The sequence below is a fragment of the Calliphora vicina genome, chromosome 2, assembly GCF_958450345.1.
Source record: "Calliphora vicina chromosome 2, idCalVici1.1, whole genome shotgun sequence".
Lineage (NCBI taxonomy): Eukaryota > Metazoa > Arthropoda > Insecta > Diptera > Calliphoridae > Calliphora > Calliphora vicina.
This window is the reverse complement of record NC_088781.1, coordinates 129,836,240-129,861,866: the sequence shown is the minus strand read 5'-3', so window position 1 is coordinate 129,861,866 and position 25,627 is coordinate 129,836,240. Positions and strand designations below refer to the sequence as shown.

The 25,627-nt window shown below is 31.3% G+C and overlaps 1 protein-coding gene across 1 annotated transcript in view; it reads left to right on the top strand.

Annotated features, from left to right (window-relative positions):
* The window catches only part of ck (myosin-VIIa ck), a 59,332-nt gene extending 34,038 nt beyond the window's left edge, over nt 1–25,294 (top strand). The window contains exons 3-13 of the mRNA XM_065501579.1: nt 2,590–2,666; nt 9,805–10,065; nt 10,134–10,483; nt 10,539–10,739; nt 14,805–16,890; nt 16,953–17,261; nt 17,323–18,773; nt 19,127–20,476; nt 20,550–20,696; nt 24,081–24,201; nt 24,270–25,294. Coding sequence (XP_065357651.1) covers nt 2,649–2,666; nt 9,805–10,065; nt 10,134–10,483; nt 10,539–10,739; nt 14,805–16,890; nt 16,953–17,261; nt 17,323–18,773; nt 19,127–20,476; nt 20,550–20,696; nt 24,081–24,201; nt 24,270–24,476 — 6,501 coding nt within the window. The 5' untranslated portion in view covers nt 2,590–2,648 and the 3' untranslated portion in view covers nt 24,477–25,294. The remainder of the gene's footprint in view (nt 1–2,589; nt 2,667–9,804; nt 10,066–10,133; nt 10,484–10,538; nt 10,740–14,804; nt 16,891–16,952; nt 17,262–17,322; nt 18,774–19,126; nt 20,477–20,549; nt 20,697–24,080; nt 24,202–24,269) is intronic.
* Nucleotides 25,295–25,627: the final 333 nt, after the last annotated feature.

The window sequence follows — 25,627 nt, the reverse complement described above, 5'->3', positions numbered from 1 at the left end:
TTTTAAATAATCATAATTACTCAGATTTTTTACAAAACTATTCGGATAATTATTCGAATAATAAAACGAATAATCGAAAAATATTCGAATAAAGTATAAAATAAATGAAACGTTTTTTCTTGATTCTTACACTAAAATTCTAAATTTCTTCAAAAATTAATCGTATTATTCGAATAAAAAAAAAACCGATTATTCGACAAATTTTTTTTAATTTTCGATTTTTATTTTAAATAATCATAATTACTCTGATTTTTTACAAAACTACTTGGATAATTATTCGAATAATGTAAAGAATAAAAGACAAATAGTCGAATAAAGAGCGGAATAAACTGAAATAATTTAATTATCAAGGCTTTTTTTAAAATTTTTTACATTTCTTAGCATTTCATAAAAAAAATAATCGGATTATTATCGAATAAAAACCGATTAATCGGCAAACAAAATTTTAAGCTTATTTTTTGATTTTTAATTACTATGATTTTTTACAAAACTTTTCGAATAATTATTCGAATAATATAACGAATAAATGACAAATAGTCAAATAAAGAGCGGAATAAATTGAAAATTATGTATTAAAAAATATAGTTTTTTTTATTATGACTTTAAAATTACTTAATAATTAAGACTTTTTTTGCAAAAATATTCGACAATTAATTCGAATAAAATAACGAATAATCGAAAAATATACTAATAAATAAAAATTATTACGGAACGTTGTTTCTTGATTCTTACCCTAAAATTTCACATTTCTTAATATTTCTTCAAAAGAATAATCGGATTATTATTCGAATAAAAAAACGATTAATCGACTCAAAAAAAATTAAGCTTATTTTTTCGATTTTTATTTTAAATAATAATATTTACTCAGATTTTTTACAAAATTATTCGGATAATTATTCGAATAATAAAACGAACAATCGAAAAATATTCGAATAAAGTATAAAATAATTGAAACGTTTTTTCTTGATTCTTACACAAAAATTCAAATTTCTTAATATTTCTTCAAAAATTTTTTTTTAATTTTTTATCAGATTTTTTACGAAACTATTTGAATAATTATTCGAATAATGTTGCGAATAAAAGACAAATAGTAGAATAAAGAGCGGAATTAATTGTAATTACTTAATTATTACGACTTATTTTTCTAAAACGTCACATTTCTTAACATTTCATAAAAAAATAATCGGGTTATTATTTGAATAAAAAAATTTTGAAAGTTTATTTTTCGATTTTTATTTTAAATAATTAAATATTCAAATAATTATTCGAATAATGTGACAAATAAAATTTCACATTTTTTAACATTTCTTCAAAAACATAATCAGATTATTAATTCTAATCTATCCTAACCAATTATAATATGATTACTTTCGGCGGAAAAGTAATAATTTCCTGAAGAAGTCTAATTTATGAAAATTATTAATTTTGCTCCCAAAGTAATCATATTTGTTTTAAAATTTCCTTTAACCAATTTAAATTTGTTCTTAAATATTTTTTTTATTAATTTATTTTTTCAAATCTGTCAAAATTTTGATCATGAATGCTATCAATTCTTCTAACTTGCTCTGCCAATTTAAATTATGCTACATGCAACATTAAAAAAAAAATCATCAACTTTTTTATGCTAGACATGCAATCATTTATGTCTGCTAACTAAAAAAATTTTAAAAATTTCATAATTTAACAACTTTACACTAGAATTTATTATAATTGCTTAAATTAAATTATGCAGCAGACACCAACCATACAACAGTTTGCTTTACATGTAATGACCATACAATTAAATTATACTCCCAAAAAAATTAAATGAAATACTCGGGCAAAATAAATGTTTCTTACTGTTTAAATATCCCACAGTTTGGAAAATGGCTGCGCGTGCTGAAAGCTTGTCAGGGAGAAGAATGAAAGAAAATAAATTAATTTTTTAACTAAGAAAATGAAATAGATACTTACATTTTCAAACGAGGGTAGACAATAAAGTGATTCTTTAAAATAAAACGGATTCTCTATTGTATTTTTAATATACCAGATATTTTTTGTACTTTTCAAATTGCCCTCTTGAAAATCCATGATTAATGTAACTTTGCTGCTTGCTGCTAGTTTGTTTATATTGTTTGTTAGAAATGTGCTGTAAGCTTCGCTCTCATGCTGCTGATTTTAGGCTGCCACAGTGTAAATAATGACATTCTACTTATGTTTGTTTACTTGTTATTTGTAATATTGCCAGATTTATGTATGAATGTGTAGAGTGCATGTGTGTGTCTGTCTATCTACCAGTGTTGCTTATTTAAGCGTTGGCTCATTAATTTACCGTAAACTTCAACTTCACCTTAATTTTGTTGTCGCATTGTTGTTGGTTGGGTTTAGTTATGCCACTTTAGTCATATGAATAAACAAGACAAGTTTTTTTCTTTTGCTGCTTTTTTTGTTGTTTTATTTAGTCATACTCGTACATTTATTTTTTTTACAAAACAACCAAAGAGTTCAACTTCATTCATTTATTTATTTTTTTTTTGTTGATACACACTTAAAAAAAGCTGTATATTATTTTATTAATCATTTTCTCTTTTCTTTTTTGCCTATTTACAGATTTTTTTTAAATCGCATTTCTTAACACACATTTTAATGGTCAATGAAGGGCAATAAAAATGGTGATTGTAACACGCGTAAGTATTTTTTTGTTTAAATTTTAATTGTTTTATTTAATATTAATTTATATATTTTGGTAATTCTCTTATGTTCTTAGAAATTTATGCTAGTTTAGAAATTGCTAATTTATAAGGAAATATTTTTTTTTATGGCCTTAATAGTGTTAAAGGTGGGAATTTTATTTTAAATTATTGTCTACTGTCAATCTAAAATATGCATCTTTTATTATTTATGCATATGAGAACTAAAACAATTTGCATAATAAATGTTCATATAGATTTTCTTTAGAGAAGAATAATGTAAAAATAAGTTCCATGGGATTTATGTTTAGGAAATATGTAATAAAGAAAGGAAACATTAATTGAATGCTGTAGGGAAAAAGGAGTTGGTAATGAATCGTTTTTTTTTGGCATAAATTAAGTGAAATATGTAAATTAATGTTTATGCTATGAAATCTGTAGTTTAAGCTACGTAAAATATGGTTTACACTAAGTAAACTATGGTTAATATTGTTTACTCTATGTAAACTATTGTTTACACTATGTTAACAGTTGTTTACCCTATGTAAACTATTGTTTACAATATAAACTATTGTTTACACTATGTAAACTATTGTTTACACTATGTAAACTATTGTTTACACTATGTAAGTAATTGCTTACTTGGTGAAAGCAATGGTTTATGTGGTGAAAACAGTGGTTTACATAGTGTAAACCTTAGTTCACATATTGTCAACAATAGTTTACGTAGAGTAAACAATAGTTTACATAATGTAAACAATAGTTTACTTGGTATAAACCATAGTTTACATAGTGTAAACCATAGTTTACATAGTGTAAACCATAGTTTACATAGTGTAAACCATAGTTTTCATAGTGTAAACCATAGTTTACATGGTGTAAATCATATTTTACATAGTGTAAACCATAGTTAACATAGTGTAAACCATAGTTTACATACTGTAAACCATAGTTTACATACTGTAAACAATAGTTTACATAGTGTAAATAATAGTTTATATAGTGTAAACCATAGTTTACATAGTGTAAATAATAGTTTATATAGTGTAAACCATAGTTTACATAGTGTAAACCATAGTTTACATAGTGTAAACCATAGTTTACATCGTGTAAACAATAGTATACATAGTGTAAATCATAGTTTACATAGTGTAAACCATAGTTTACATAGTGTAAACCATAGTTTACATAGTGTAAACCATAGTTTACATAGTGTAAACCATTGTTTACATAGTGTAAACCAGCGAAATGCAATGAGCTCTCAAATGAGCTCTCTTGTTTTTATTTTCACATGTACGAAAGCACACACATTGTATAAAAACAGTCAGTCTCGCATGAGCATTGATGGAAGCAGGTTGTGTTACGCTTTTATGCTTGTTTATTTCAGCTATTGTTTTTGTTTTTTTTCAGCTACAGTGAAAGAAATGATTGATGAATCATACGAATATGATTATTTGTTTGCCGAAAATTATTTCGGTAAATCTGAATGCTTAATATGCCAACATACATTGGAATATAAAGTGTATAATTTTAAGAGACATTATCTAACATTCCACAGTGAATATGTTAATATTACTGGGGATGAAAGAGTGTCATTAATTTTAGATTTAAAAAAAAAAATGTATGAGAAAATAATTGTGGATTCTACTGAATCCAACACAGTAAACGAAAAAAATAACAGAATTTTAAAGAAAAAGGCATCTTTCGTTGTTGCTTCTTTTTTGGCAAAACGTTGCCGTCCTTTTGACGATGGGGAGTTTTTCAAAGATATTACTGACAGCGTTTTAGAATGCTTTGGCGAGAAGGCAGAAGAAATTCGCCAAATTATTAACGAAATTCCTCTGTCTTCTTGGACCATTACTAGAAGGACTGAAGATATCAGTGCATTCATCTATTCAAATATAAAGCAAAGAATTTTGAATTGTAAATACTTTTCTATATGTTTGGATGAATGCACTGATATCAATGACATTGCACAGTTAATAATTTGTGTTAAGACAGTTGACGAAACCCTTGACGCCCATGAGGAAATGTTTAACCTAATAGGTTTACATGGTAGTGTCAAAGGAAAACTTATCTTTGATGTTGTAAATGAAGAGGTTTTTTCATTTGCAGATAAGAACAAATTTTGTTCTGTCTGTACTGATGGTGCGAATGTAATGGTGGGAAAAAATGTGGGATTCGTGGGAAATTTATTGAAAAACAATTTCGATATTTGTATTTTTCATTGCATAATTCACCAACAGGCGTTATTTTCAAAAAGTCTGAATGTGATGAATACAATGAAAATATCAACTAAAATTATTAACAAAATTCGAGGAGGTCATAACGCTTTAAGTCACAGAAAATTTAAAGATTTTCTTGACGAAATAAATGCCGAATATGGGGATCTAATATTGTATACTGAAGTTAGGTGGCTTAGTAAAGGACGATGCCTTCAGAGACTTTTTACCCTTAGAGAAGAAATTGCAACGTTTTTTGAAAGAGAGGGAAGCTCAGAAACCAAGGTATTATTAGGATATTTAAAAGACAAACATTTTCTGTTAGACTTAGCTTTTTTAACAGATGTAACAGAATTTGTTAATATATTAAATTTACAACTACAAGGAAAAAATAAAACAATTTTTGAATTGATTTTATCAGTAAATCAATTTACAAAAAAAATGGAAATTTTGTTAAATAATTTAAATGAAAAGAAAATAAATGGTCTAAAGAGAACATTTGAATTATTTAATGAATTGAAATTTAATGAAATTGAGCATGATAAATTTAATGAATTTGCAACAGTACTAGAATCAATGTTAACCAATTGCAAGAGCCGATTTAGAGATTTTAAAAAAATAGAATTTATTATTGAAATGCATAACAACCCATTATTATGTAGTACTGAAAAACTAAGGCCAGGTATTAAAGAAGAACTAGAAATTATGAGGAATGATTTAAGTTTACCATTTTCAAATGGTAAAGAGTTCTGGAAGAGTATTAGTGAAGATATATATCCTGTAACAAAAAATGAAATCCTAAAACTGTATGCAATGTTTGGATCCACATATATATGCGAATCTTCATTCTCTGCTTTGAAATTAATTCAAAGTAAAAATAGAAATAGGCTCACAGATAAAAATTTAGAAAATCTATTACGTATCAAATGTTGCCCGTATGAATTTAAAATTGATGATGTAATACAAAATATTAATTAACGTTGCAATCTCTTCTATTTTCATTTTGTTCAAAAACCCAACCAATCGTCCAACTTCTCTATAAGATTTTCCATTAAAGCAAAATTGCTTTAATGGAAAGCATGTGTTTAAAATATTTTATTTTTATTATTTCGATCATATGCTTTCCATTAAAGCAATTTTGCGAAACAAGTCTGTTTTTATAAAAAATGTGTAAGTGGTGCTATTTTATTTTATTTTTTATTTATTATTTATTTTATTATTTATTTTATTATTTATTTTATTATTTATTATTTATTATTTATTATTTATTATTTATTATTTATTATTTATTATTTATTATTTATTATTTATATTTATTATTTATTTATTTTTATTTATTTAGACAAAACTTCTTCACAACTTCAAGTACACTGTTTATGCAACAACTACCACTTCAAACTTTTACACATATTTTGCTCAGTGCACTGAGAGTGCCAGAGAATAATACTCAACTCATACAACTACAATATCTAAAAACTGTAGTGGTGTGAGTTTGCATTTCGCTGGTGTAAACCATAGTTTACTTAGTGTAAACCATAGTTTACATAGTGTAAACCATAGTTTACATAGTGTAAATAATAGTTTACATAGTGTAAACCATAGTTTTCATAGTGTAAACCATAGTTTTCATAGTGTAAACCATAGTTTTCATAGTGTAAACCATAGTTTACATGGTGTAAACCATAGTTTACATAGTGTAAACCATAGTTTACATAGTGTAAACCATAGTTAACATAGTGTAAACCATAGTTTATATAGTGTAAACCATAGTTTACAAAGTGTAAACCATAGTTTACATAGTGTAAACCATAGTTTACATAGTGTAAACCATAGTTTACATAGTGTAAACCATAGTTTACATAGTGTAAACAATAGTTTACATAGTGTAAACCATAGTTTGCATAGTGTAAACCATAGTTTGCATAGTGTAAACCATAGTTTACATAGTGTAAACAATAGTTTACATAGTGTAAACAATAGTTTACATAGTGTAAACAATAGTTTACATAGTGTAAACATTAGTTTACATAGTGTAAACATTAGTTTACATAGTGTAAACATTAGTTTACATAGTGTAAACAATAGTTTACATGGTGTAAACCATAGTTTACATAGTGTAAACCATAGTTTACATAGTGTAAACCATAGTTTACATAGTGTCAACAATAGTTTACATAGTGTCAACAATAGTTTACATAGTGTAAACATTAGTTTACATAGTGTAAACATTAGTTTACATAGTGTAAACAATAGTTTACATAGTGTAAACATTAGTTTACATAGTGTAAACCATAGTTTACATAGTGTAAACCATAGTTTACATAGTGTAAACCATAGTTTACATAGTGTAAACCATAGTTTACATAGTGTAAACCATAGTTTACATAGTGTAAACCATAGTTTACATAGTGTAAACCATAGTTTACATAGTGTAAACCATAGTTTACATAGTGTAAACCATAGTTTACACAGTGTAAACCATAGTTTACATAGTGTAAACCATAGTTTACATAGTGTAAACCATTGTTAACATAGTGTAAACCATAGTTCACATAGTGTAAACCATTGTTTACATAGTGTAAACCATAGTTTACATAGTGTAAACCATAGTTTACATAGTGTAAACCATAGTTTACATAGTGTAAACCATAGTTTACATAGTGTAAACCATAGTTTACATAGTGTAAACCATAGTTTACATAGTGTAAACCATAGTTTACATAGTGTAAACCATAGTTTACATAGTGTAAACCATAGTTTACATAGTGTAAACCATAGTTTACATAGTGTAAACCATAGTTTACATAGTGTAAACCATAGTTTACATAGTGTAAACCATAGTTTACATAGTGTAAACAATAGTTAACATAGTGTAAACAATAGTTAACATAGTGTAAACCATAGTTTACATAGAGTAAACCATAGTTTACATAGCGTAAACCATAGTTTACATAGTGTAAACCATAGTTTACATAGTGTAAACCATAGTTTACATAGTGTAAACCATAGTTTACATAGTGTAAACCATAGTTTACATAGTGTAAACCATAGTTTACATAGTGTAAACCATAGTTTACATAGTGTAAACCATAGTTTACATAGTGTAAACCATAGTTTACATAGTGTAAACCATAGTTTACATAGTGTAAACCATAGTTTACATAGTGTAAACCATAGTTTACATAGTGTAAACCATAGTTTACATAGTGTAAACCATAGTTTACATAGTGTAAACCATAGTTTACATAGTGTAAACCATAGTTTACATAGTGTAAACCATAGTTTACATAGTGTAAACCATAGTTTACATAGTGTAAACCATAGTTTACATAGTGTAAACCATAGTTTACATAGTGTAAACAACATTTTACATAGTGTAAACAACATTTTACATAGTGTAAACAACATTTTACATAGTGTAAATAATAGTTTACATAGTGTAAATAATAGTTTACATAGTGTAAATAATAGTTTACATAGTGTAAATAATAGTTTACATAGTGTAAATAATAGTTTACATAGTGTAAACCATAGTTTACATAGCGTAAACAATAGTTTACATAGTGTAAACAATAGTTTACATAGTGTAAACATTAGTGTACACAGTGTAAACATTAGTTTACATAGTGTAAACAATAGTTTACATAGTGTAAACAATAGTTTACATAGTGTAAACAATGGTTAACATAATGTAAACAATAGTTTACATAGGCAAACAATAGTTTACATAGTGCAAACAATAGTTTACATAGTGCAAACAATAGTTTACATAGTGCAAACAATAGTTTACATAGTGTGAACAATAGTTTACATAGTGTGAACAATTTTCAATTTTACCTCATGTAAACTAGACAGTTTTGTTGCTAACGTGTTGGAAATTCCATTACAAGCTAATATTTTAGTTTTACCAACTAATTATTAATCATACCACACCAAACATTAGCACCATTAAATACTCTATAGCTAAAAAATTTTTAGTTTTAAACTTGAACAAGAAAAAAATGTATAATGTCTGGTGCGTTACACTTGAAAAAAGATTTGGGTCAGTGTTTAGTTTTTTGTTTGTTTTCAAATAATTCATTGTTTTTCTCTATAGTTAGTTAAAGTAGTTAAATATTTGAAATAAAATATATTATATAATTGAAAAAAACTAACATTAAAAATAAAACAAAATGTTTTTTTTTTGTAAATGTCAATGTTAAAATAATAAAGAGTTAGTTCTTGCTCTCAAAACTGAACTTCTAGATTGTTGTTTGGTTTCGAAACCAAAAACAAATATTGCAAAATTGCAACCTATAAATGTCAAATTGACATTTTTAAATGAAGTTAAATAACACTAACAGCATAATGAAGAAAATGTTGAAAAATAAATAAAAAAAAGGTGCTGAATTAAATTTTGAAAAAAAAGAAGAAACATAAAAAATCATGTTGCGGTTTGTTAGGTTTTGTTTACATACTTACATACGTTAAGGCATACATAAACAGATAATAATACAAATTTACTTTAGTTACTTATATTACATGTTGTATTTCCTGTGGTATGTGAGCAAATACAAAAATATACTTACGAGTACAAAAAATAATATATGTATGTTAAGAAAAGTTTATTACACAACATGTTCAGTCATTGTGGACGTAGAAACACGAAAGTGTTTGGTGGCAAGAAGACCTTATGAAGATTTTCTATAGGAAAACTTGTTGAAAATTGTGTAGTAAGAAAAGAATAAAAGACGGGCTAATTCACAATGACAGGGACATCAATGAGGCGTAACGAACAAGGTCAAGTTTGAAACGTATGTAGTAATGAAACATTTTTTCTAACAAATATTAAATGGAGTGTAAAATAAACGAAAAATTAACACCTTAACATTTAGATATAATTAACCTTTACTTTAATTGTTTTATTATTTCAGGGTGACTACATCTGGATAGAACCCGCTACGGGCAGAGAATTCGATGTAGCCATTGGTGCTCGTGTCATATCGGCGGAGGGAAGACGCATACAAGTACGTGACGATGATGGTGACGAAGTCTGGTTGGCGCCGGAGAGGCGCATTAAAGCAATGCATGCCTCTTCCGTGCAGGGTGTGGAGGATATGATCTCCTTGGGAGATCTGCATGAAGCGGGCATCTTAAGAAATTTATTAATACGTTACAAAGATAATTTAATATATGTAAGTGTAGCTCCTTCCTTTCCCTTCCAATATCCTTTAATGTACTGATTATTTCCTCTTTTTCTTAGACCTACACCGGTTCCATTTTGGTAGCTGTTAATCCCTACCAAATTCTACCCATCTATACAGCTGATCAAATTAAACTCTATAAAGAGCGCAAAATTGGTGAACTGCCTCCACATATTTTTGCCATAGGCGACAATGCCTATGCTCATATGAAACGCTATCGTCAAGATCAATGTATTGTAATATCGGGAGAATCGGGTGCCGGTAAAACGGAAAGCACAAAATTGATTTTACAATATTTGGCCGCCATTAGTGGTAAACATTCCTGGATAGAACAGCAAATCCTAGAAGCTAATCCCATTCTGGAGGCTTTTGGTAATGCCAAGACTGTAAGAAATGACAATTCCTCAAGGTATGTTAAAGATTTGATATCCTAAGTATTTTGTTAATATAAAAATCTTTTCCAGATTTGGCAAATATATTGACATACACTTTAGTGTTAATGGTGTGATTGAGGGTGCCAAGATAGAGCAATATCTTTTGGAGAAATCTCGCATTGTTTCACAAAATCACAGTGAACGTAATTATCATATATTCTATTGTATATTGGCGGGTTTGTCGGCCGAGGAAAAACGGCGTTTGGATTTGGGCAATGCTGCGGATTATAAGTAAGTAATTTAGAGTTAAGTCTTCATAACAAGATATCAGGATGTTGTTAGGAATATTTTTCAATTTAATTATTTGAAAACTGTTCAAATCTCATATGCGGACGACTGCACTATATTGGCAATATATCACAACGTTGATGAGCTTTGCGGTATGGTAAATGGTTATCTGAATGGTTTTCACTGCACGTAACCTGCAATTATCACCAACGAAGTCATCGGCAACATTCTTCACCACCTGGACGAAGGAGGTAAAATTGAACTTAGGCATCATGGTCGACGGCGTAGAAATTCCGAACCACCCTAAAATCATGGGTGTCCCTCTTGATGGCCTTTTTACCTCCTCAGTACACACCACTGCAATCACACCTCAAAGCACTAGCCGGCAGTACTTGGGGTATGGACAAAGAAACCTTGCTAGCTACCTACAGGACGATTGGTCGGTTATTGCTCAAATATGTTGCTCCAGTGTAGTCTCCTTCGTTGAGTGATACCCAGTGGAGAAATATTCAAAGCTGCCGAAACGCAGTCTTAAGGACCGTCACAGGCTGCCTTCAGATTACCTCCGAATACCTCCTTCACGAGGAAACCAATGTTCTATCGGTCAAGGAACACAACGTCATGTTGACGCAACAATTCCTTCTGGGATGTCACCGGAGGAGTCATGCAAACTTCAAAATCACACAATTGGAGTCTCCCCCGAGGCATGTCAGACAGGACCTACGGAAATACGAGGAGAGCATACAGAGGTATTTGCAGGATCCATTTGATCACCGTTCGTATATGAGAGCTTTGAACGACATTCACAAAGACGCCAACAATTCCGCGATAGTAGGATACTGTATGAATGTCGTACTTGGAGGTGGTCCAGCACCTATAGAAGACGATGAGAAGATTCTGCTGCGTGAAACAAGAGTGGCACAACTTAGATCAGGAGAGAGCAACAGACTTAATGACTTTTGGTCCCGCATAGACCGTACCGTCCTTAACTTATGCCCAGCATGTGGTCAGGGTCCTAATTCTGACACCCTACACATATTTAACTGTTCTGCCAAGCCTACTTCACTCAGTGTTGAAGTAGCACAATTTCTTGGACTTGAACAACATGCAGAACTCCCAGAACATCCAAATTCATTATTGTAAAATTGTTCATGCTGTTACAACACAAGAACAACCGACTGGAACTGAATAATCCAAATAAAAAAACCTTATTTGCTTAGATGGTTACATTTGCAGTTAAATTATGTAAAATATCACAAATTTTATGTTGGTTAACCCCAAATTCAGGTTTTTTTGGAAGAGTTTCTTTAAAAATCTCACAAATTATGGTTTATCTGTATTGTTCCAGGATCTATTTGGAAAATTTTATGGTAAAACATTTTAAATTTTATTTTGCACCTGAAAAAAAGTCATATTTTTGAGCTTCCTGGATCGCTGAGAAGAGTTTTTCAAAAAGTTCTTAAAAATTATTATTTCGTCGAATTATTTGCTGCATATAAAATTAGTGAACTAGACTGTTACTAGTGTTATAATGATGCTACTAGAATTACTGAAACATCTGCTCCAGAATAGACTAAAAACCTGGATTTTGATTTAATATCTCAAATAAATCGGCGACATAGCTCTTGGCTGCTCCCATCCGTCACCAAAGATGGATTAGTTTTCTTGATTTGATTGGTTGAAATTTCATAGTTTTGCTTCCAAATTTGAAGTGATACCAACACAATGGTTTATCCTTGCCTGAAACTGACTTGGAACGACTACGGTCAGCTGTTGTCTTTTTCATACTTATCGATCTTTCGAAAGATAAAGTATCGAAAATATATCGATACTTTACCTTGATCTAAAGACGTGTGTCCACTACCAAGTTTTTTTGCGGAAGTTACTTCCGGAAGTCGACTTCCAGAAGTCACGGCTTGCAGAAGTTAATTGCTGCAATTATGTGGAAACACGTGTTTGTTGCTTGCTGGAAGTAACTTTAACGACTTGCTGAGAACTGCAAGTGTTTTGAAGACTTGTAGAAGAAGTCGGGTATACGTAGGGTAAAGGGTTTGTGGTATTCTCTTCTGATTTTAGTTTTGTTTTGTGTTTTTTTGAGTTCATTTCAAATTTATAAAAACTAACATAAATAAATTCGTTTGGAGCAGTGAACAAACACAGTTGGTAATTAAAAAACAAGAAAGTTATCCTGAATTATGGGACATGTCCTAAATAGAGTATAAGAGTAAAATTAAAAAACAAAACGCTTTAAAGGCAATAGCCAATGATATAGACGCGACCGAAGAAGAGGTCAAAATGAAATTGCACAATCTCCGAATGCAGTTTGGTCAAGAAGTAAACAAAGAAAATAAACTAACCTGCAAGCTGTACTCATATTGTGTGGAAACACGTCTTCAATTTCTTGCAGCAAGTTCGTCATAATAACTTCCACAAACTACTTCTGAAAGCAGACTTCCGCAAGTTTCGATCTGAGTGGAAACACTTCAGCAAATACTTGCAGAAGTTCTTCCGCAAGTGACTTGCTAGTGGACACACGGCTTAAGGAACGCATTTGAGTTAACAAATCTGATGGTTTTCTGTTCGATAAATCGACTTCTGTCAAAAGTTTCTTCGGAGCCCGAATATGAACTGATGAGTTTTGTTTTCAAGGTTTCATACCTGTTAGTAGTCTTACACTTTCTCGAGGATGTTGCTCTCTATTGATGCCACAATTGTTTGAAATTTCGTTGAGTCTTGGGTAACACCAGCGACTCTTGAAATAAGGAGAATTTAATGGTAGAGATGAAAAATCGTATTCTGGGTCTCCAAGTTGTTGGCACGTATTGTTCCACTCATAATAACTCAAAAGTACCATTCCTGGATCTATTTAAAGATATTGTTATTTTTAAATGGAACAATTTGGAATATTCCACTTCTCAAGCCTAGCCATATCCATTTCTTATTCGGTTGCAAGAGATTTTCTGTAAAAGCTTTTTTATGTCTGGGCAGTTTTGTGTTAGGATCTGTTTGGACATTATTATACAAATTATATGTGATATACTACTTAGAAAGGCTGCTTCATGATCTATTTAAAGAGTTATTTCAAAAATGTTTAACAATTTTATTCTAAAGTTAAATTAACTTAAATATTTTACTTCCTAAGACTGAGAAGGGTCCATTGCTGGATTTATTTAAAGAGTTTCTTACTGAAAACTTTTAAAATTTTTTATTTTTAAAAGCAACCTTTTGGAATATCCAGCTTCTCATGCCTAGAAAACTTCGTTCCTGGATCTTTTAAGTAGCTTTTTATTCAAAAGACTGTCTTCTGTTATGATCTCTTTTTCATTATTATTCAAATTATATTTGATATACATAAAATAATTCTTGAAAATCCCCGTTCCATTATCTGCTAAAAAGTTATTTCTAACATTTTTACTGATTTTAATTTGAAGTTAAAATAACTACATTATCCTTCTTTAAATAACTAAAAAGCTCCATTGCTGGATCTCGTTAAAGTGTTTTTATTTCTTTATTTCTAACAATTTGGAATATCTCACTTCTTATGTCTGGAGACAGCCTCATTCCCGAATCTTTTTAAAGAAATGTTTTCAAAAAGTTTGACTGGAATTGCTTTATTTTTATGTTTAGATAGTCTGGTTCTGGAATCTCGTTCAAGAGCTCTTGTTAGACTTGTATTAAATTTTGCAAAAATTTCAGTCATATTTTAAAATCTAATAAAAAATTTAATTTTGAACCTAATTGGATAGATTCTGGAATGGGATCCAATTAAATAGTTTTGATTCAAAATATGTATGCTTGGAAAATCCCCTTAGAGGATCTTTTGCAGAGCTGCCTCTTAATTCTAATTAAAATTAGTTACTACTTCACCTAAAGCTCCGTTCCTGGATCTATTTCAAAGGTTTTTTTTTTGCAAACTTTATTTTCATATACAGCTTCCTTTTAGAATATTTTTGTATTTTTAAGTTCAACAATCTTAAATATCCCTCTTTTTATGGATGGACGAGTTTCCATTTTATATCATTTTATAAATTTGTATTTAATTTGTAACATTTTCATTTTCCTTTACAGATACCTAACCGGCGGAGACTGCATTACCTGTGAGGGTCGTGATGACATGGCTGAATTTTCAGACATACGTTCGGCCATGAAAGTTTTACTTTTCACCGATCAAGAAATCTGGGAAATTATTAAACTTCTATCTGCACTTTTGCATTGTGGCAACATCAAGTATAAGGCAACCGTGGTGGATAATTTAGATGCCACCGAAATTCCCGAACACATTAATGTGGAGAGAGTGGCTGCTTTGTTGGGTTTACCCATGCAACCTCTAATGGATGCTTTAACCAGACGTACCCTCTTCGCTCATGGAGAAACTGTGGTGTCTACACTGTCCCGAGATCAATCGGTCGATGTGCGTGATGCTTTTGTCAAGGGTATTTATGGTCGTATGTTTGTGCATATTGTGCGCAAAATAAATACGGCCATTTACAAACCACGAGCCACTTCTCGCAATGCCATTGGTGTCTTGGATATTTTCGGTTTTGAGAATTTCGATCAGAACAGTTTTGAACAATTTTGTATAAACTATGCCAATGAGAATTTGCAGCAGTTTTTTGTTCAACACATTTTCAAATTGGAGCAAGAGGAATACAATCATGAGGGTATTAATTGGCAGCATATAGAGTTTGTGGATAACCAAGATGCCTTGGATTTGATAGCCATTAAACAGTTGAATATTATGGCCTTGATAGATGAAGAGGCTAGATTCCCCAAGGGCACAGATCACACCATGTTGGCTAAATTGCACAAAACCCATGGCACACATAAAAACTATTTGAAACCCAAATCGGATATCAATACCAGTTTTGGTTTGAATCATTTTGCGGGTGTGGTGTTCTACGATACTAGTGGTTTCTTGGACAAGAATCGTGATACTTTCAGTCCCGATCTACTGCATCTAGTTAGTCAAAGTAGTAATAAGTTTTTGAGACAAATATTCAGCCAAGATATAGAGATGGGCGCCGAAACACGCAAAAGGACACCCACATTATCCACACAGTTTAAGAAGAGTTTGGATGCTCTCATGAAGACCTTGTGCTCTTGTCAGCCCTTCTTTATAAGATGCATTAAACCCAATGAGGTGAAGAAGCCCATGCTGTTTGACAGAGGTTTGTGCTGTCGCCAGTTACGTTATTCGGGCATGATGGAAACCATACGCATAAGGAGAGCTGGTTATCCCATACGCCATGGTTTCCGGGACTTTGTGGAGCGTTATAGATTCTTAATACCTGGAGTGCCACCCGCCCATAGAACCGACTGTCGTTTGGCTACTGCACGTATATGTGCCGCCGTTTTGGGTCAATCCGATTATCAATTGGGTCACACCAAAGTTTTCCTTAAAGATGCTCACGATTTGTTTTTGGAACAAGAGCGAGATCGTGTTTTGACGCGTAAGATTTTGATCTTACAAAGAACCATTAGAGGCTGGGTGTATCGCAGGCGTTTCTTGCGCATGCGAGCTGCTGCTGTAACCGTACAACGCTACTGGAAGGGTTATGCTCAACGTCAACGTTATCAGAAGATGCGTGTAGGTTACATGCGATTGCAGGCCTTGATACGTTCTAGGGTATTGTCGCATCGTTTCCGCCACCTGAGAGGCCATATAGTGGGCTTGCAAGCTCATGCCCGTGGCTATTTGGTGCGCCGCGAATATGGCCATAAAATGTGGGCTATAATTAAGATACAGTCACATGCCCGCCGTATGATAGCCATGCGCAAGTATAAGAAATTAAAGGAGGAGTATAAGAAGTTTGCAGAAGTGTTGCATTTGCGCAAGATGGAAGAGCAAGAGCTTATGCATAAGGGCAATAAACATGCTAGAGAAATTGCCGAGCAGCACTATAGAGATCGTTTGCATGAGATGGAGAGAAGAGAAATGGAACAGGAAATCGAGGAGAGAAGACGGGTAGAGGTTAAGAAGAATTTGATTAATGATGCCGCCCGCAAACAAGATGAACCGGTAGATGATGGAAAATTGGTGGAGGCCATGTTTGATTTCCTACCCGATTCCAGTAGTGAGGCACCAACGCCTCATGGCGGCCGTGAAACCTCGGTGTTTAATGATTTGCCTCATGGCCAGCATGTCAATCAAGAGGTATTTTCTTTATTTGTTTTAATGATAGTTGTTTATTTTAACGAGTGTTTGTTATTTTATAGGATTGCATAGGTCCCATGCATATCTCGGAGGATGAGGAAGATTTGTCGGAATTTAAATTTCAAAAATTTGCCGCCACTTATTTCCAAGGCAATGTCAATCACCAGTACTCCAAGAAGGCTTTAAAACATCCTTTGCTGCCTTTACATACTCAAGGAGATCAATTGGCTGCCCAGGCTTTATGGATTACCATATTAAGGTTTACCGGAGATATGCCAGAGCCTAAATATCACACCATGGATCGCATGGATACCACCTCGGTGATGTCCAAAGTAACGGCTACTTTGGGACGTAACTTTATACGAAGCAAGGTTTGTAAAGGCTACTTAATTATAAGGAACGACTTTTTTTTAATGAAATATTTTATTTTAGGAATTCCAAGAGGCTCAATTAATGGGTTTGGATCCCGAGGCCTTCCTTAAGCAAAAACCCCGCTCCATAAGACACAAACTTGTTTCTCTAACCTTGAAACGTAAAAACAAACTGGGCGAAGATGTCAGAAGACGCCTGCAGGATGAGGAGTACACTGCGGATAGCTATCAGTCTTGGCTGCAGTCACGTCCCACATCAAATCTCGAAAAATTGCATTTTATTATAGGCCATGGTATTTTAAGGGCTGAACTAAGAGATGAAATCTATTGTCAAATCTGCAAACAATTGACCAACAATCCTTTGAAATCATCTCATGCTAGAGGTTGGATTTTGCTGTCCTTGTGTGTGGGTTGTTTTGCTCCCTCAGAGAAATTTGTTAATTATCTGAGAGCTTTCATACGTGAAGGTCCTCCTGGTTATGCGCCTTATTGTGAGGAGCGTTTGAAGAGAACTTTTAATAATGGTACTAGAAATCAACCACCCTCCTGGTTGGAGTTGCAAGCCACAAAATCGAAAAAGCCTATAATGTTGCCCATAACATTTATGGATGGCAATACCAAGACTTTGCTGGCTGATTCCGCCACCACGGCCAGGGAACTGTGCAATCAGCTGTCGGAGAAGATCACATTGAAAGATCAATTTGGTTTCTCTTTGTATATAGCCTTGTTTGACAAGGTTTCATCGCTGGGCAGTGGCGGCGATCATGTTATGGATGCTATTTCCCAGTGTGAACAATATGCCAAGGAACAAGGAGCCCAAGAGCGTAATGCCCCCTGGCGTTTGTTCTTCCGCAAGGAAATATTTGCTCCCTGGCATGATCCCACCTTTGATCAGGTGGCCACGAATCTCATTTATCAGCAAGTGGTTAGAGGTGTCAAGTTCGGTGAATATCGCTGTGACAAGGAAGAGGATTTGGCCATGATAGCCGCCCAGCAATATTTCATAGAATATGGCACCGACATGTCCATGGAAAGACTGTTCACCCTGTTGCCCAACTTTATACCCGATTTTTGTCTCACCGGCATCGACAAGGCCATAGAACGTTGGGCCGCTTTGGTGTTGCAGGCCTACAAGAAGTCATACTATGTTAAGGAGAAAATAGCCTCGTTGAAGATCAAGGAGGATATAGTCAGTTATGCCAAGTATAAATGGCCTTTGTTGTTCTCGAGATTTTATGAAGCGTATCGCAATTCGGGTCCTAATCTGCCCAAGAATGATGTTATAATAGCGGTTAATTGGACGGGTGTGTATGTGGTGGATGATCAGGAGCAAGTGTTGTTGGAATTGAGTTTCCCCGAGATAACAGCGGTGTCCAGTCAAAAAACCAATAAGGTGTTTACACAAACCTTTAGTTTGTCTACGGTGAGGGGAGAGGAGTTTACATTCCAAAGTCCCAATGCCGAGGATATTAGAGATTTGGTGGTTTACTTTTTGGATGGATTGAAGAAAAGGTAAATTAAATTTTTTGTGGACTGCTGCTTGTTATTAAAGCGAAAGAAATCTGGGTTGGATTTCATTAGAACCTTAAACGATAAATCGAATGAAAACGTCTACAGAATTCGGTTTCTATATTTATAATTTTTTACAGTCAAACGAAAGTTTTTGATAAAGAGAATTGAAATTTCAGTCGACTTTGAGTGACTAACATTCAGTCGCTTTGTTTTACATTCTAGATCTTCACAAGTTTTCGATGTATAGGAATTCTTTCTAGCTTTCTTTCGTTTTGATTATTATTTGAGATCAAGGAACAGGCCATCAAATCCAAATAAACTCTGATTTATCAACATTTTTAACCTTTTTTCAGATCCAAATTTGTCATAGCAATACAAGACTATCGTGCGCCTTCAGATGGCTCCAGTTTTCTGTCCTTCTTCAAAGGAGATCTAATTATCTTGGAAGATGAAAGTTGTGGTGAAAATGTTTTGAACAATGGCTGGTGTATTGGTCGCTGTGAGAGATCCCAGGAGAGAGGAGATTTTCCTGCCGAAACTGTTTATGTTTTACCCACGCTATCCAAGCCGCCACAAGATATTTTGGCCTTGTTTAATGTCGATGAAGCTCATCATGGCAGACGTTTGAGTATGGTCTCAAATGGTGTGCCTGAAACTCGAGATAGACCTCATACTTTAATGGAATATGCCATGGATCATTTCCGTTTGCCACCCAAGAGAACGGTCTCAAAAACCCTCACCTTAAGTTCGAAACGTTCGGAAGAGATATGGCGTTATTCTCGCGATCCCATTAAAGCTCCTCTATTAAGGAAACTGCAAGCTAAGGAAGAATTGGCGGAAGAAGCTTGTTTTGCTTTTGCCGCCATACTCAAATACATGGGTGATTTACCCTCCAAGAGGCCTAGAATGGGCAATGAAATTACCGATCATATATTTGATGGTCCCTTAAAACATGAGATCCTAAGAGATGAAATCTATTGTCAACTAATGAAACAATTAACCGACAATCGTAATCGCATTTCCGAGGAACGAGGTTGGGAGTTAATGTGGTTGGCCACTGGTTTATTTGCCTGTTCTCAGGGTTTACTTAAAGAATTGACTTTATTCCTAAGAACTCGCCGTCATCCCATATCCCAAGACTCGCTACATCGTCTGCAGAAAACCATACGCAATGGCCAACGTAAATACCCGCCACATCAAGTAGAGGTGGAGGCTATACAACACAAAACCACACAAATATTCCACAAAGTATATTTCCCCGACGACACCGATGAGGCCTTCGAGGTGGACTCCTCCACCAGAGCTAAAGATTTTTGCCACAATATCTCACAACGTTTGTCCTTGCGCACCAGTGAGGGTTTCTCGCTCTTTGTGAAAATCGCCGATAAGGTGATTTCCGTGCCCGAGGGAGATTTCTTCTTTGACTTTGTCCGACATCTAACGGACTGGATTAAAAAGGCCCGACCCATACGTGACGGCACCAATCCCCAGTTTACTTATCAAGTGTTCTTTATGAAAAAGCTGTGGACAAATACGGTGCCGGGCAAGGATCGTAATGCTGACTTAATATTCCATTATCATCAGGAATTGCCGAAATTATTAAGGGGTTACCATAAGTGTTCGCGTGAAGAGGCTGCCAAATTGGCGGCCTTGGTATATCGTGTACGTTATGGTGATAATAAACAAGAATTGCAAGCCATACCGTAAGTTTTTGTGCAGGATGGGGTTTAAGAAAGGTTTTAATTAATAATTTATTTAATTGTTTGTATTTTCTAGACAAATGCTGCGTGAATTGATACCCTCCGATTTAATGAAAATGCAAAGTACTAGTGAATGGAAACGAGCCATAGTTGCTTCCTATAATCAAGATTCTGGCATGACTTCTGAAGATGCTAAAGTCGCTTTTCTGAAAATTGTTTATAGGTAAGTAATTAAATATCTTAAATTTTTAAAAATTTTGGAAGATTCAACTTTTTCAATATTCGAAATTGTGATATTTTGAGTTTTTTTAATGAAATATTCGATTTCTTTATTTGAAAAATTATAAGAAATTTTATTTAGAGTTCAATTCTTAAATATATCTTAATTTTTTTTGTATTTAATTTCTGTTTGAAAATTCGAAATCAATTTCGAAAATTCTGAATCTACTTAGATGTGGAAAATATGCTAGAAAATATGCTCTTAAATATAACTTTTTTATTTAAATTTGGAGAATTTTCTTGAATTTTAAAAAAATTTCAATATCAAAAAAATATGAAATTTTGAGTTTTAAAAACTATAAGAAAATAAATTTGAGTTAAATTTTTAAACATACACTACATTTTTTTTATATTTAAAACAAGTTCGAAAATTCGAACTCAATTTCGAATATTCTAAATCTACATAAATGTAGCAAACACGGTAGATAATTTTTTAAATGATCAAGAATGGCTTTAATATATTGTTTTTATTTTAATTTGAGGAATTTTCTTTAATTTTTAGTATTGAAATTTCCAAAAATTTAAATTTTGAAAAAGTTCAAAATTCGAACATATGAAATTTTGAGTTTTCTATGAAATATATGATTATATTATTAAAAAATTATAATAAATAACATTGTGAGTCCAATTTTTAAAACATACAATTTTTTATGTTTTAATTCGAAATCAATTTCTATATAAATGTAGCAACTATGGTATATTTTTTTATATGATCAAGTAGGTCTAAAATGTAAGTTTTTTGTTTAAATTTGCAGAATTTTCTCTAATTTTCCATTTTAGAATTTCCAAAAATTTAAAATTTAAAAAATTTTCAATATTCGAAAATATGAAATTTTTTAGTTTTATGTGAAATATTTATAAGAAATTTTATTTGAATATAATTTTTAAAGCAGACATTACATTTTATTGTATTTAAAATATGTTCGAAAATTCGAATTCAATTTCGAAAATTTTAAATTTACTTGTAAATTTTTAGTAAATTTTGTTAAATGATGAAATATGTCTTAAATATAAATTTTTTATTTAAATTTGAAGAATTTTCAATATTTATAAGCAATTTTTATTGAATACAATTTGTAAAGCAGACATTACATTTGTTTGTTCGAAAATTCTAAATCTACTAGTAAATTTGTAGCAAATGGCTTTGATAAATGATCAAATATATCTTAAATATACATTTCTTATTGAAATTTGAAGAATTTTTTTAAAACTTTCAATGTTCGAAAATTTTAAATTTTTTATTTCAATATGAAATATTTATTTTTTTATAAAAATGTAAATAATTTTTAGTTTTTTTACAAACATTGTATTGATTTGTTAATATTTGAAACTATTCTGAGAATTCGAAATTCATTTCGAAAACTTAAAATCGATTTAACTTGTAAATACTGTACAAAATATTGACATTCGAAAATTTTAATTTATTATTATTACAAATAAAGTTAGATTGTAATAATGGTGATTTTAATTTTAAATGAATTTTTGAAAATTATTGAAAATGAACTAGTTCTAGGTTAAATTCGAATTTAAATGTATGTAACTAATTTGCAGGTCTCTCGGCTTCAATTCGTATGGTATTCAATTTCCCTCCTTTTGGATGAATTTTGCTGCTCGTAAACGTTTTGAAATTGCTGCTTAAGTAGCTCCCAATAATTTTGCAAGCTGTTTGTTAAGTTTGAAAGCAATCTTCATGGAGTAATAATGCCTTCAATTCTTGGGCTTCTAACTGGCCTGGGCGATCTTTGTCTTCCATGTCAAAATCATCACTTCTGAATCGCACAAACCATGTCTTGCTCGTTGAAACCGATGAAACACACACACGGTGAGCAATCGTTGTGCTTCACCGGCACTTTTTCCAAATTGCACTTTGTTGGCACCAAACTTTACAACACTCAAGCTTTATTTGTAAAAGTATTGTTACGTTTTTACCTTTTAAAAACGATGGTGGTCGTGAGACCACTGCATTACCATCCAGATGTTTCCAGCAGCATCTATCGATGTTTCTTGAAAGTTCTATTTCTACAATGATCAAATCAAAGCTTTTATTCAATGTTATAATGTTCCACAGCTATGTTAATTGGCCGGTAAACAACATTGTCCACATTTAGAAGTCTCCAGAAATAGAAATGTTAAGAAACATGATGCTACTTGAAACTAGCCGTTAGAAACAGTAATTTCATCTTTTCTTACATTCCCTCTACTACAATTTTTATACCCTTCACCTTCGTGAGAAGGGTATAATAAGTTTGTCATTGCGTTTGTAATTTTCACAATATAATTTTCCAACCCTATAAAGTATATATATTCTGGATCCTTATAGATAGCGGAGTCGAGTAAGTCATGTTCGTCTGTCTGTCTTTCCGAAGCCCCCAAATAACTTAAATACACGATTCATACATCAATATCTCCGGAATTCTTCCAGCTCGGTTGCTATTTAAAATCGAGAAAATCGGTCCGCAAATGGCTGAGATATAAGGAAAAAACCTGGACAACCTCGATTTTTGATCTATATCTGGATTACTAGGTCATTAATATAGACAATATGGATATCTAATGATAGATATTTCAAAGACCTTTGCAACGACGTATATAAGACCATAGTAAGTTGGACCTACAATGGGCTAAAATCGGAAAAATTATTTATTAATCCGATTTCTTTTTCACCAAAAGTTTTTTTTCGCTAAATATTAAAAAATAAAAATTTTTAAAATTTAAAAAAAAAAATTAAATTTAAAAAAAAAAATTAAAATCTAAAAAAACAATTCGAAATTTTTTCATAAAATGAAAAAAAAAACTGAAAAAATAAAATTTTTGTTTAAATATTTAAAATTTTTATTTTGAAGTATAATTTGGTGAAGGGTATATAAAATTCGGCTCAGCCGAATATAGCTCTCTTACTTGTTTCAACTCAAAATTGTTTTCAATCTTTGAAGGGGATATAAGAGTCGGTCAAGCCGATTATAGCTTGTTTTAAATAGGAAATCCGAATTTAATTTAGATTTTACGAAATAGGCAATAAGTGATTAATGATTAATAAGCTTTTTAAACAATTTCGAAAATTCGAATTTAATTTCGATTATTCGAAATAGGAAAATAATAATCCATAAAAATATGATTTTTTTCTAATTTAGTTTAAGTATTGAAAGTGATTTTTTTTATTAGAAATCGAAACATAAGTAATTGGTATGAAGAATACTGGGAAAATGTTTGAAACTATAATTTTTTCTATAATTTATTTTTTTTTTCAAAAATCTTGATATTTTTTAGTTGATTCTTATTTTTTATTGTTATAAACTTATAATTTTATTGAAATTTTTTTCTATTTTAGGTGGCCCACATTTGGCTCGGCCTTCTTTGAAGTTAAACAAACGACTGAACCCAATTATCCCGAAATGTTATTGATAGCTATAAATAAACATGGTGTTAGTTTAATACATCCCGTTACAAAGGTATGATTTTATAATAAAACTTACTTGTATTAAACAATTATTTATAATCTATATATTATTAATTACAGGACATTTTAATAACCCATCCATTTACCCGTATTTCGAATTGGTCATCGGGCAACACCTACTTCCACATGACAATTGGCAATTTGGTTCGAGGCTCAAAACTGTTGTGTGAAACCTCGTTGGGCTATAAAATGGATGATTTATTAACATCCTATATATCATTAATGTTGACAAATATGAACAAAAATCGTACTATACGCGCAAATTAATTAATTTAATAACCAAATCCCTTCTTACTACTTTAATAACTTTTTAACAACTTAAATTTATATAAAAGAAATCTTTGTAACCTTTTTTTTATAACTAAATTTTGGTTAGTTTTGTAATTTCTATAAAAAAGTATTCACCATAGTTTAAGGGGTTTTATCAAAATTATTTTTACTTAAATAATTCTCTTAAAAGGTGTTTTAATTTTCTTCTCTCTCTCTCTCCTTTTGTTAATGATCAAATTAATTTTAATATTTCATTATCCTAATTAACACAAAATATTTAATTTCTTTTTTTAATTGCCTATAATTAAAAATATCATAATTATTTATTTGCTTATTTTATATTTATTAGTTTTTAAGTAAGACAATCGAAAAAAACAGAAAACAGAACAGAAAACAAAATATTAAGTTTTATATAGAAATATTTACATTTGATTACAGTTTGTTGCTATTTTGAACATTATTAATTATACATAATAAACATAAATTTACATACATATTTTGGTTATAGATTTTCGGAATTGTTGTAAAATTTTAGAAAATATTTAAAGAAAATTTTATTTTAAAAATTTAATATGCTGTTGAATACATTCAAATTTTTGTGTAGTCGCCTTATATTGTTAAAAACAAAATGTTGAGTTTTAAATCAAAAGTTAAGCAGAAACAAAAGAAATATAAAAACATAAAAACAAGAATATATGAATTATGTATGAACAAAAAACAATCCTTTTTATTAATTTTTACAATTATAGTTGTATTTTGTAATCAACAAAACAAGTATATAATTTATACAATAAATATATATTTATAAAAAAAAATAGCATGATGGTTTTATTATAAAATTGGCGGTACTCGTTACTATTCAAAGCTGGATTTAACATTCTTATTTCAAAGACAGTGTTGCTTTTTGACTGACAAATATTGAAGTTTTTTTTTTCTTATTTTACTGAAAAATGCATAGTCAAAAAAAAAGTCTAAGTCAAATGTCCTAGATAAATAAACCGAATCATTTACCCCAAATGATACAAATTCTTCTATTAGTGCTAACATTATAAATAATGTGGTGCCACGCCCAATAAAATTCCAGTTCTCTACCGTGAACACGATAATCAAAGGTCTAAAGTCAGGTAACTCACCTATACAGATATGGA